The sequence below is a fragment of the Rutilus rutilus genome, assembly GCF_951802725.1.
Source record: "Rutilus rutilus genome assembly, chromosome: 20".
In the NCBI taxonomy this organism is placed as follows: domain Eukaryota; kingdom Metazoa; phylum Chordata; class Actinopteri; order Cypriniformes; family Leuciscidae; genus Rutilus; species Rutilus rutilus.
The window spans coordinates 3830515-3843239 of NC_140225.1; the positions used below are offsets into that span (position 1 = coordinate 3830515).

Sequence of the window (12725 nt, forward strand, 5' to 3'; positions counted from 1 at the left end):
CTGTGTATGTTTATTCTCAAAGGACTGCAGAATTAATCAATATATTTTGCCATTTCTTGAGTGCAGAGGATTTTGTGATTCATTCCTTAAGAGCTGGAGATTTTGTCTGAAATCCAGATAAGCTGTCGCTTGAGCTCAGGAAATTAATTTTTTGTTATTTTATAAACTCTATACCCAAGGCTTAATGAAGCACAATATGTGATCTATTCAAAAACATTGGTTTAGAGATGTAGGCTAATTGCAAACACATGTAAAATGACACTGAAATGAAAATATTAACGTTTGTTTAGATATTTTAATGTTTATGTTGGTGCGGCCAAAATATCCATTGGGAGAATCATATTTTTGAACGAAATGCAATAATGAGGGATGTTTACACAGTAAATACCAAAACCCACAGACTTGTTGAATTCTACAGTGTCCTCAAAAAGCATTTAGACATTGAGTCACACTTAAAAATGTCTGAATATCATTGCATTAGCTAAGAGAATTTCAAATCATAGATTTTAAAGAAAGACAGCATGCTTCTCAAGCTGAATGTTTCACTAAGATTAGTTTATTGGGTTTGAAATGATAGATCTTCGTTGATGGTTGTTTCCATGTGATTGTAATTTCAGATTTGATGCCAGATTGTGAACCTGCTCATTGACAGATCCGTCAGACAGACACCATGACAGCCGCGAACGCCCCACGAGACAGGTAAATGTGTGAGCGTAACCTCCTCACAGGACGACAAAGGTTCAATAGTGAAACTGCACGTGGATAAAATGACATGTCTTCCAGATACAATGCTGTATGGATCATATTCTTCATCCTGGGACTGGGAACTCTCCTACCATGGAATTTCTTCATGACTGCAACCATGGTAAAAATCGTCTCGTTGAGTTTTAATGACAAGCATTGAGATTGACGTTTATAACAATCTTTATTGGCACATTATTAGATGAATCCATGATTATGTGAAAGATACTGGATTTGGAGTACACATTTGGCAATATAAAATTAACCAACAGTGAATATAGATTTTAATGCATCTTGTATTTGGAGATTTTAAGAGGATCTATTTGCATTTTTACATTTCAATGTTCTTTATTGTGTAATGTTGCTGTTTTGAGCATTAAAAAGGTTTGCAAAGTCCTTCTAGTGGGAGTTCTTCTCTATATCAGTGTCAGCAGTGTTGGGAAAGTTCCCTTTCTACATGAACTAGTTCAAAGTTTAAAATAGTTCAGTTCATAGTTCATATACTCAAAATTTTGAACTAAGTTCACAGTTCCAAAAATGAACTAGTTCATAGTTCTTTTTTTCCATGTTGCTGCGAGATATTAATTTTCAAAATGATTACCACAGCCCATATCTAACCACAGACAATTATTTTATCAGTTTTAACACTGAGGATATGCGTCAGATTTTTCCCCATCTTCACCGACCTTATCATAAAACTCGTTTAAATGATCATACGACGCCTCCTTGCTGCTTTTTGTTTTGATTTGTAATGTAAGTGATGAGTCGTTCATGAAAGACTCGAGGTGAAGTAATTATTTATGTTCCCTGTAAACGATTTTTGACTGCATTATAATGATTTCTTAATTCAGAATATGATCAAGATTGCGTAGGTGGATGTGTTCGGGGAATTTGCCAGTTAATAGTAACATTTAAAGCCCCTTAAATGAACGAAATGACTCGAAAAAAGATTTGTTCATTTTGATAAACGAGATCGAACAAGAGGTCGAACACGGGTGGCTGGTGTTGCCAGATTGGGTGTTTTTTTCGCTACATATTAAGGGCGGTTTACGGTGGGTTTTAGGTGGATTTTCGCCTGGAAGGCTTTATAGAAATCTGGCATCCTACTGAACGAAGTTAAACTGAGAGAGCGTGGCGTTCACAGACACCAGAATGAACGAGTTCACAGTAACGTTCATCAGGCAGTAATGCGGCACGTTCAGTTCACGTTCGCCCAAAATATGAACGAGTTCATGAACTATCGTTCAATGAACGCGTTCAGGCACAACACTGAGTGTCAGTGTTTCTGAACTCCCTGAAACGCCTCCATTGTAGTCTCGACTCTTGAGTTTCTTCCGGAAACGTCACAGTATTCCTAATTAAAATAATTAATACGCAGAATAAAGGGGCGGGGCCTGGTTGACTTAGTTAGTAGTGTGTTGAAACTTGCAGTTATAGTAAGGTGTGTGACATTTCCCAAACACACTCGAAGCAGTTGACCAATCACAACACACTGATCCAGCCGACCAATCAGAGCACATTGAGCTTTTTAGAAGGAGGGGCTTCATAGAGACAGGAACTAAACAGAGTGTTTAGATTTACTGTATTTTAGGTCTTGCATTAAGCATTAGCAATGGCTGTTTGGTTCAAATTATAGTTCATCTTGGTGTATATGACTTATTTGAAGATCGATTTACAAATGACTCCTTGATGTTTAATGTAACGTAACTTTTACATAGAGGGCCGCTCAACATCTGACTTCTCCTTGTTCTGCAGTATTTCACCCAACGTCTGAAGGACCCACCAATCAATGGAGAACACAATCAGACAGCCAATGAGACGGATGGTCGTAACGTCCTAGAGTCAAAGTTCAACAATGTGATGACGCTGTGCGCCATGGTACCACTGCTCATTTTCACTTGCCTCAACTCCTTCATCCATCAGAGGTGAGACAAACTCTGAATTTACATATAGGAGGGATTTACAAACGTACATAGATTAGAGCTGCCACCAATTTAACTTAAAAGATATAATATGCATAGTGGGTTTAATGAACACACAACTAAATTGACCTAACCAGACATTGAAACTCATTGAAATTCTGTTCTGTGATTTTAAGGATATGTGATGAACTTCTTAATAAATTACAATTTATGGATGAGTTGGACCAAATAATGAAGGAAGAACATCCCTCGTGACTTAACACACTCCCATGTTCCACTTGTTTCATAGTTTTGTTGACTTGACTGTTATTCTACAATGTGGAAAATCAGTTGTAATAGAGAGTGATGAAGTACTAAATAACATTTGTGACCCTGGACTACAAAACCAGTCACATGGGTAAATTTTTGGAAATTGAGATGTGTACATAATCTGAAAGCTGAATAAATACGCTTTCCATTGATTTATGGGTTGTTTTGATATGACTATATTTGGATACGATTATATATACAATTGCTATTGCCACAAATATACCCGTGCGACTTGTGACTTTACCAGGAATCTTCCTAATAACCAATCATGAAACCGTATCCCAGGAGAGTTGACCTTGTGTGATTTTTCTGCTGCTCATTTCTCCCAGGATTCCTCAGAAGTTGAGGATCTCAGGAAGTCTGTCTGTCATTCTGGTGGTGTTTCTCATCACAGCGGTGCTGGTGAAGGTGGAGATGGCTCCCCTGCCATTCTTTGCGTTCACAATGATCAAAATCATCTGCATCAACTGTGAGTACCTCATCATCATCATCAATTCCAGGCCTCTTTGACCTCAGTGCAGTGGTCTTCTCTCCTCTGGGTCAGGTCACAAGGTTCGGTTTCATAATGAGCAAAAGATGGCTTGAGTTCACACACATATGATCCTTTGATGCTGATATTAATACACAATATGTTGAGAAAATCAAGCTGGGAAAGGTCCTACTTGAAAGAGCAGATCTGAAAGGAGTGAACTCTCATAAATGTTTCATTATGTTCTGTGTTGTCATGCCCTTTATGACTTTCCTTGTGCGCTATCTCAAGTCTTAACTAACGTTTTTCTTCTTCTCAAACTGTTTTTGCAGCATTCGGGGCAATTCTGCAAGGGAGTCTGTTTGGTTTGGCTGGAATGCTCCCAGCGTCCTACACTACGCCCATCATGAGTGGCCAAGGGCTTGCAGGAGCGTTTGCTGCCTTCTCCATGATCTGTGCGCTCGCCTGTACGTATTCCTCCTCCGTATCGCTCTCTTTACGTTCTTCTTTTCCAAAGTGGAGGAACCAGAACTTGGACCAAACCAGAATAAAGCTGTTAAAATACAGTAGTCAACATTTGAAGTGGATCAAAACCTTTCAGCAAAGTTATTCATGAATTTTTAACAACCCGTTCTTGTCTTAGGACAACTTTGATGAACATTTTTGATCCACTTCAAATGTTGACTACCGTAGTTTCTGTAAATTGAAATAAAGCTGAGATCAAATAAAAGATAAATATTATATGAAAAATGAAAAAAAAAAAACCTTGAATGAAAAATGTGAAATGTTTAATTGAAATAAAATAAGTTGAAGTACTAAAAAATAAAATAAAAATAAAGCTAAATAGAAAAAAAACCCAAAGCTAATAAAAATGATAAACGCATAACAAAATAATAAATAAAAATGAAAAATATTAATAAGTACTATTATCGTACAGTATATAAATAATACTAAATACTAATACACAAATAAATACTGAGTAATATTAATCCACAACATGTTCTTTAGAGTTATGGTTGGTGTTAGTTACTGGTAATTATATATAATTTACAGTTATTATTATAGTAAGTACATGCAGTAACGTGTAAGTATTTCAACTCAGAATAAAGTGATTCCCAAAATTACAAAAATAAACAAAAATATCAATAAATATTATAATAGTATAAAAAAATAGATTAAAATAACACGGGACCAAACAGATTTAAAGTAGATGTTAAATGTCAGAACTAAAATGCTGCTCTACACTAGTTAATAGTTGTTTATTTATGTGCCAATAACACAATTCCACTGCGACTTTTAAATGATTGAATATATGTTTTTTAGCAGATTTATTTTGTGGAAATGTTCGTTTAATTCTAGATTAGGGTTGTCAAATGTAACCGTACTATCGGTACCAGTCGGTACTAAAGAATTATTTTTATTGTACCAATATTTCTGCAAACACTCACGTTCGTGATAGTTTCTATTTACAGCATAGAAGAGGTGCTAGTCAGTAAGTTCATTGAACAATTATGACAGCTTTTATTATCATAACGGGTTTTGGTGAGAGTGCAGAGTTCAGTGAACTTGCTCTTTAGAGATTGACAGCCTTAGTGACTGTAAATGGAGGCTCTGCTCTTGCTTTCTGTTTATTACCCATTCACAATCTGAATACAAGTTTTTAAATGCGCAGAAAACTGCGATGATTGACAGTGATAACCAACGGTCGAGACAAAACGACACAAATTTTTAAAGTACTAAATTCAACAGTTTTTGCTCTGGTACCGAGAACTGCTAAATATTCCTGGTTTTGGCACCGGCTACTGTAATTTTGGTACAATGATGGCAACCCTACTCCAGGTGCTTCCAGGTTTTGACCCTCGTCTTGTGTTTTCCAGCGGGCTCTGCTTTACAGGACAGCGCTTTCGGCTACTTCATCACTGCCTGCGTCTTTATTCTCCTGGCCATAGTTTCTTACTTCGCCCTGCCCAAAATGGTAAGATGTAAAGCCCTGACTCTTGAGATTCACATCTGTGTCCCATTTCCTCTAATCAATGCAGAGAATTATGATTCGATGTTTACATTTTGAAGACTAAAACTATTTGTTCTGCAGGAGTTTTTCCAGTATTACTCTGAGAGCAATGGCTCTCGGTCCAGCGCAGACGAGGAAAACAAGATGGATTTGCTGAAACCAGGTAATGCCAAGCGTTCCATATTTATCAAAATGTCAGTGACATCTGATGCTCCGTCATACACTCATGAACAAATATATGGGACTACTGGAATATATAAGACCCCGGAGAAAATGTGCAGAACTTTACTGCTCGGTTTCACAGACAAGGCTTTAATCTAGTCTCGGACTAACATGCATGTTTGAGCTGGTTTAACTGAAAGTAACTTTAATTGAACTAAGGCCTAATCCTGGCTTAATCTAAGCCCTGTTTGTAAAACCGGACATAATATGGCAAAGATTGTAAATATTAATCTGGTCGTAGAAATTATGTTCTCTGAAGGCTACAAATCAACAATTAACTGAATTAATATTGAGACCAAATACAGATGTCTCTGGTCAAGACTGTGAGGTCATTTATTTGTACCTCAGAAAATCTGTACTTTTTTATTTTGTTTTGTTTCCGTTTATTGCGTTTTGTTTTGTTTTATTTGATTTGATAGCATTTTTTGTTTTATTTTATAGCATTTTATTTTATAGCATTATGTTTTATTTTACTTAAACCGCTATAAAATAAAATAAAATAAAACAAAATGCTGCTAAATGACAAATACAGCTTTATGACGTTGTGTCTGACACATATCATCCGTGATTCCCTGCATAGAGAAATTGATAGTGTATTTTTGTTCTTGGCTTGCAGAAAGTGTAGCAGAGAAGAGGCCGGTCCTGAGTCTGACTGATGAAGAGACCAGATCCGAAGTGTCAGTGTTTGCCATCTTTCAAAAGGTATGAACTTCTGCTCACATCTCTTATCTCAGTTCTGGAGAACTGGAAGCCTCAGTTTGTAATAACACTTGTCTCCTGACTTAGATCTGGGTGATGGCTCTTTCCGTATGCTTTGTTTTTACCGTCACCATTGGCACTTTCCCTGCTGTCACTGTTGAGGTCAAGTCCACTATTGCTAAAGGGGGTCAATGGGGTGAGTGTGTTTGCATGTGTGATGTTTCACTGTATTGATGTTCTCTACAGAAATGTCACAGCTGTCCTGTCTCTTTTCACAGAAACTTATTTCATCCCTGTGTCATGCTTCCTCCTGTTCAATTTGATGGACTGGGCCGGTAGGAGCCTGACTGCTGTTTGTATGTGGGTACGTATGTGTGTGTGTGTTAGTCGGCGCATACGGGGACTCTTCAGACACGTGCTCTGAATGCTTTATTAGGGCTTCAATCAAATGGAGCATCTGCTTTTTGTATTTGACCTTCCCCTTCTGGGATTTTCAAGGTATTCCTATGAAGATGTTCTTTCTGAAAAAACTCAAGAGCCTGTTTACTGTGTAAATGTTTCCAGCAGGGAAACCAATAAAAAGTTTCTCTGGAAAATCTTACATCATGTCAAACGGATAGTTCAGCCAGAAATGAAAAAATCTGTTGTTCCAAAACATTTGACTTACTTTCTTGGACAAAAAACAAAAACAAAGTACCATCAAATGATCATAAAAGTTGTCCAAAAGTGGTTTTGCTTTAGTAACAGTTTCATATTAAATCTAGAAGGGGAATCTATTAGCCTGTGACTGTCAAATGCGGTTTCGCCAAGTTCAGCGGCTCTGGCCGTGATATAAACTTAACGCTATTGGCTATTTCCACATATTTTCAGTGGAAATAAGGTCAACACATTGAATAACGCTGCTCGTTTCAAGGCACTTCAGTGAGACTTTAAAGTCTCCCTGCGGTTTTCCACCAAAATAAAAGCTCAATTGTTTAACTTTTGAAAATACGCATCTTTTTCGGCAGCAATTGATCCAGAAATACTAACACTTTCTCTTCTATTCATTAAAAAATAAAAAAAAGACATGCACTGCGTTATTTTAAACTCAGAGGGGTCATAGCACTTGCATATTGTCGTCCTACTGTTAGTTTAACTGCTTCTATTGTTCTCATTTGTAAGTCGCTTTGGATAAATGCGTCTGCTAAATGAATAAATGTAAATGTAAATAAAGAAATTAAGCCTACCATTAATGTTAGTATTAAATACTCGATTTTATAATTTTACAGTACAATAGTATGTATTGCAATATCTTTTTTAAGTTTGATCAAATATATATTCTTTAATAATAATAATAATTTCCGGGGGGTATGGTTGGTGTGGTTAGGTTTGATCACATGCCCACTGGAAGCCCGTCTGGTGTGCAGTCAGCTGTCTGACGCTCATGTGCTCTTTAACACAGTCAATGTAACGCTTGTTTCTGATGCGCTTGAGGATACTTATAGTTTGACTCGATTACAGCGTCCATCTGAAGGAGAGATTTAAATAAGCTGAGCATCATGGGAGAAACTTGGCTGCAGTATGTCAACTTGTTCTGGGGTTTATGGAGATGGTGGAGGAACTGAAATGTCACGTCCAGGCAATCGCTTTAAATTTGCTGTATTTAGATTTGGTATTATCATGGGTTTTGAGTATTTTAGGGGCGAAACCACGTTCACATGATCCCAGAATGTAGTCTACGTCTTTCTCATGCACTGATTGGCTGTTTAAGCAAATGGATTGCTAAAAAAGCAAGGGTTTTATAATGGCCGATGCCGTCCTGATTGACCTTGGTAGTTTATTTGATGATAACGACAGCTAACTGTGTATTATAATATAATACAAAAGTAAGATTTAATACAGATGTGACATTATGATACTAAATTGATTGAAACATTTACACAATATTTGTATTAATATTCAAAAAACGTTTTACTTATTCGCTTCAGTGTTTAGTGTTATTTATAGTATTGAATTATCTATTGAAGTATTTATTAATATATTTAATTTTAATTTTTATATTTTTTATATTCAGTTTAGTTTTAACTTGTTTAATTTTATGTTTTTATATTTCTATTTGGCTTTATTTTATTTCAGGTGTAGTTTTAGTAATTATTTAGTACTTACATTTATTTTATTTCGGTTAGTTACCATGTAATATTAATATACCATCTAATATTTATATTTTATTTGATTTCAGTGAATGAAAACAGTTTTTAATTGTTTTAGTAAACAAAACTATGCATTTTATCTATTTGCAAAACTACTGATCAATTTTGAAATTGACAACAAAGAGCTTTGAGTTAATAGTAGTAATATAATATAATCTGACCAATACATCAATCTATCACTAATAGTGTCTACAGTGTGTATTGACTAATAAAAGGTCATTAATTTCTCGATGGATTGATGAATGTCTTGACATGTGACCTCTCTCTGTTCAGCCCGGTAAAGACAGCGTCTGGCTGCCCATCCTGGTCATCGCTCGCGTGGTGTTCATCCCTCTCTTCCTCCTCTGCAACGTTCAGCCCAGACACTACCTGCCTGTGTGGTTCGCTCACGACTCCTGGTACATCGTTTTCATGATCCTCTTCTCCTTCAGCAACGGATACCTGGCCAGTCTCTGCATGTGCTTCGGACCAAAGTAAGTACAAGACAACTACACCAACGTGCGTGCAAAATATAGTGCATATCAGACTTTATATTGGTCTGCTAGAAAAATAATAGTCTTTACAAATGCATGGTGTTCATCAGTTTTCTCAGTTCATCATTATCTGTGTGATCCAAGCTGTGACGTTGCTCTTCTTCTGTTTGGATTATGCACTTTTTTTTGGTTAAATAAACACGCTGCATTTAAGATCCTCTGTGCCTCATCATCATCATCATCATCTGTCCATGACAGAAGTATCATTAGTTACATCTCGTCTGTACACACCGAACATTGTCCTGATGATGTTCATCTAACAGTTTACTCAAAGTTCTTCACGTCCTCAATTTGTGTTTTCCCTCAGGAAAGTCTCCCAGCATGAAGCGGAAACTGCAGGAGCCATCATGGCGTTTTTCCTCTCTCTCGGCTTGGCTTTGGGAGCCGCGTTATCCTTCGGCTTCCGGGCCATGATCTAGTTCTCAGTATGAAGCAGAGGAACTTTAACCCTAGTTGTACACAGAGCCAGAGAGAAAGTTTTCATACTGCACATATAACCATTTGTCCCTCTTGTGTCTCTTGAAGAAGTGCATGTGGCATCTGGAATAGACTGGATTCACAAGAGGATAACAAGATCATCATGATGTCATAAGCATCATCATCATCATCATCATCATCAAGCCAAAAACTGTGCATTTTTGTGTACTTTTATATTGTGCCAATTCCGTGTTTAGCAATAATGTATAGCTAAGGTTAACACCTTGCTGGTTTAGTTTTTAAAATGTTTTTGTAGGAATGAACAGTTTTAATTGCCCTGTTTTAGTTTTGTTTAGTGGGACTTGCAGCTATTAGGGCAGTAGTTTACTGCAAAAAAAAGATTTTCTTGCTTAGTATTTTTGCCTACTTTTCCATTAAAAATTGAAATCAGGATGAATTTATTTGAGAAGGGATATCGCTTAAGCTTTAAAGTCCCCCTGTAGGCAATCATTTTATCCCTTAAAACTCATTGACCAAAATTACATATTTAAACGGTTTTCCTTTAAAAAATATTCATGCCTTAAAATATCTTGAATGTAACTCTACTCCCTTGCCTCATTTAGTATACGTGGTTCTATGAATATGCAAATGAGCCCCGCCTCCACTCACTCACACCAGCTCAGAGATCCACTGGTTGACGATCACACCTTTTGACCTGATTGGTTACAAGGTAGTTTGTGACGTCAGAAACACCAGCAAGACAGACATATAAACTTTAAAAACTTGATTCCCTTGTTTTGTTTTCTAATGAATTCATCAAAAGTAAGTTTATGCTTAAAATATCCCATGAATTAAGTTTCTTTTTCTGATACCATTGGCAGATTTTTTTTTTTTTTTTTTTTTTAAGCATGAACTAGATTTTTTGAACTTTAGATTTTGATCGATTTTTCAGAAAACAAGACTTTTTGTAAATGCATCTTGATTTAAGAATGTTTAGATATTTCTTCTTTGAAAACAAGACAAAAATACTGTAAGAAAATCACATTTTGCAGTGGTTCTAGATCAACCGTACTGTATCACACATTAAAGGGCCCCAATTGAAGTTTATAGTGGCATTTTGAATGTTAAAAACAAGTTCAGATGTCTGCTGTTCATTTTGTCAGCTGCATGTATTGGATTTGAATGTTTTTAGAGTGAAGGCCTAAAATTGTTACATTTGTCATTATTTATACCTTTGTTTTTTAACAGCTTTTTGTATTCTATATTTTAATGCAGCGTGTTTTATGACAAATTCTAACATTATGTTAATGCATAACTTGCTTTTTGAATGAGATGTTTTCCAAAAAAAATTGGTCAAATGGAAATGTTTGGCGAGGTGGGTGGGTCTGTGACTGGACGGGGTAAAAATAAACATTTCTGTTTGTAATTTGATGATGAAGTCTGTTCAGTACGTGGGCTGGAGCGGAAGCACAACTGCCCTGTCACTCAGCGGTCTAGTAATGGAGGGGTTCAGGAGAAACTGTGAGTAATCACAGGAAGTTTGCTTGGTTATAGTGGCGTCATTCCTGTGGCAAACCAAGAGGCCTTTTCATTAATGCTCCACGCAACAAACAAGACTTTAAATCTTAAGTCATTTTGCTTCTCAAGTAAATGTATTTTGGTTTAAAAAGTTTAGATTTTTTTCTGGAAAATAAGACAAAAATAGTGAGTTTTTGCAGTGAGCTAATACTGATTTGTTTTTATTAACTGAATATGTTGTTTTTGCTTATTCAAGGGTGGATATCTCCTTTATTCATGCATATTCTGTTTTATGCGATACGAGCCAATACTTTCATTACAATTTTATATACTTTATAAGAGTATATATATATAGTATATATGATATGTATATTATATATATTTTATAAGAGGTTATTTGAATATTGCATTAGACAAAATATCGACGCAAATGTAGTGCACACAAATGCTTGCAGGACGGTTTCTCTAGAGATTTGCTGATATTTTGTTTTAGTAATACGGTACTCCTCAAGATCACACAGGTATCAGGAGTAGTTCATCACATTAACTATCAACATGTTCCACTATAACACCTTTGTCTTCATTTTCAACACTTTATCTATTGTTTTGTAATTTACAACCAAACAAACGCACTGTATTTGCTTGAAAAGTCCGGTAGATCTACGCCCCAGGCAGTTTTACGCCCCTGCTGTTCCAGATGCGTCCAGTAGGGGGATATACTGCGAAATAACACCACTAAATCGACGCTCAAAACTTCCACATTAATAACCTTCCCGTTCATATACTTTGCCCAATTGTATGTTTTTTTTTTGTTAATTTAAATATAAACGTTACAGTGTTGATCTGCACTATCAATATCTGTAGCCAACAGATGACTGTTTGTTTTTGTAAATTAAAAAAATAATAATACACATAGTTGGATCAGATGACAAGTAATGATATATGACCTACTGTAGAATAGTTCATTGAATATAGAATATATTTTTATAATATAGAATATTTTTATATACAGGAGACCGAGTGAAATATGTTGTTGTGAATTTATATAAAGTTACATTTAGATATTAACCATATTCAGCCCATTAGACATACAGCACCGTGTAACCATATGGATCCTTGATTAAATATCTGCTGTACTATTCACTATTGGTCATCATACAGCTACAAAACAGTGTCCTACATAGCATTTTATGAAGACAAACACAATGTATCCCTTTTCTAAAATTCCAAAGGCCATTTAGAAGAAATAGACTATATTGTTGTTCACAAAAACATTATTTATCAACACCATTTATGAATTATGATGATGACTCCTGTAGATGACTCCCCTATGGCTTGCCACTCGTCTTTAACTGTTTTTCTATCCTCCTGTCAAAGTGTTTCTGCTCACTGATTAAAAAAAAAATTTAAACATTAAAAAAAAGGACATCCATGGTGAATTTGATCTCGTCAAATTCACACGCAGCAGTTAGCACTGTTAAATTTTGTATAAAATTCCTGAATACTTATCACAGTTGCTTTGGTACATTTCCCAGATCACTACTGAAATTCTCGTAACTACTTTTGAACAAATTGCCAGTGCTTTGGTAAATTCATGCAATTGATTATGAATTGCCTTGCTGCTTCTTTTATCACCTCCGCAATTGATCAATTCAGGACACATTTACAAAATAAAGTCTAATAGAAATGTATTGA

General features: G+C 35.9%; 1 protein-coding gene across 3 annotated transcripts in view; it reads left to right on the forward strand.

Annotated features, from left to right (window-relative positions):
• slc29a1a (solute carrier family 29 member 1a) overlaps positions 1-10938 on the forward strand; it is a 59109-nt gene extending 48171 nt beyond the window's left edge. For all 3 annotated transcript variants that reach the window (XM_084391580.1, XM_084391582.1, XM_084391581.1), the window contains 12 exons: positions 618-699; positions 784-865; positions 2497-2666; positions 3302-3441; positions 3774-3908; positions 5319-5416; positions 5534-5615; positions 6291-6376; positions 6461-6569; positions 6652-6737; positions 8836-9035; positions 9403-10938. In XM_084391580.1, coding sequence (XP_084247706.1) covers positions 671-699; positions 784-865; positions 2497-2666; positions 3302-3441; positions 3774-3908; positions 5319-5416; positions 5534-5615; positions 6291-6376; positions 6461-6569; positions 6652-6737; positions 8836-9035; positions 9403-9514 — 1329 coding nt within the window. In that variant the 5' untranslated portion in view covers positions 618-670 and the 3' untranslated portion in view covers positions 9515-10938. The remainder of the gene's footprint in view (positions 1-617; positions 700-783; positions 866-2496; positions 2667-3301; positions 3442-3773; positions 3909-5318; positions 5417-5533; positions 5616-6290; positions 6377-6460; positions 6570-6651; positions 6738-8835; positions 9036-9402) is intronic.
• Positions 10939-12725: the final 1787 nt, after the last annotated feature.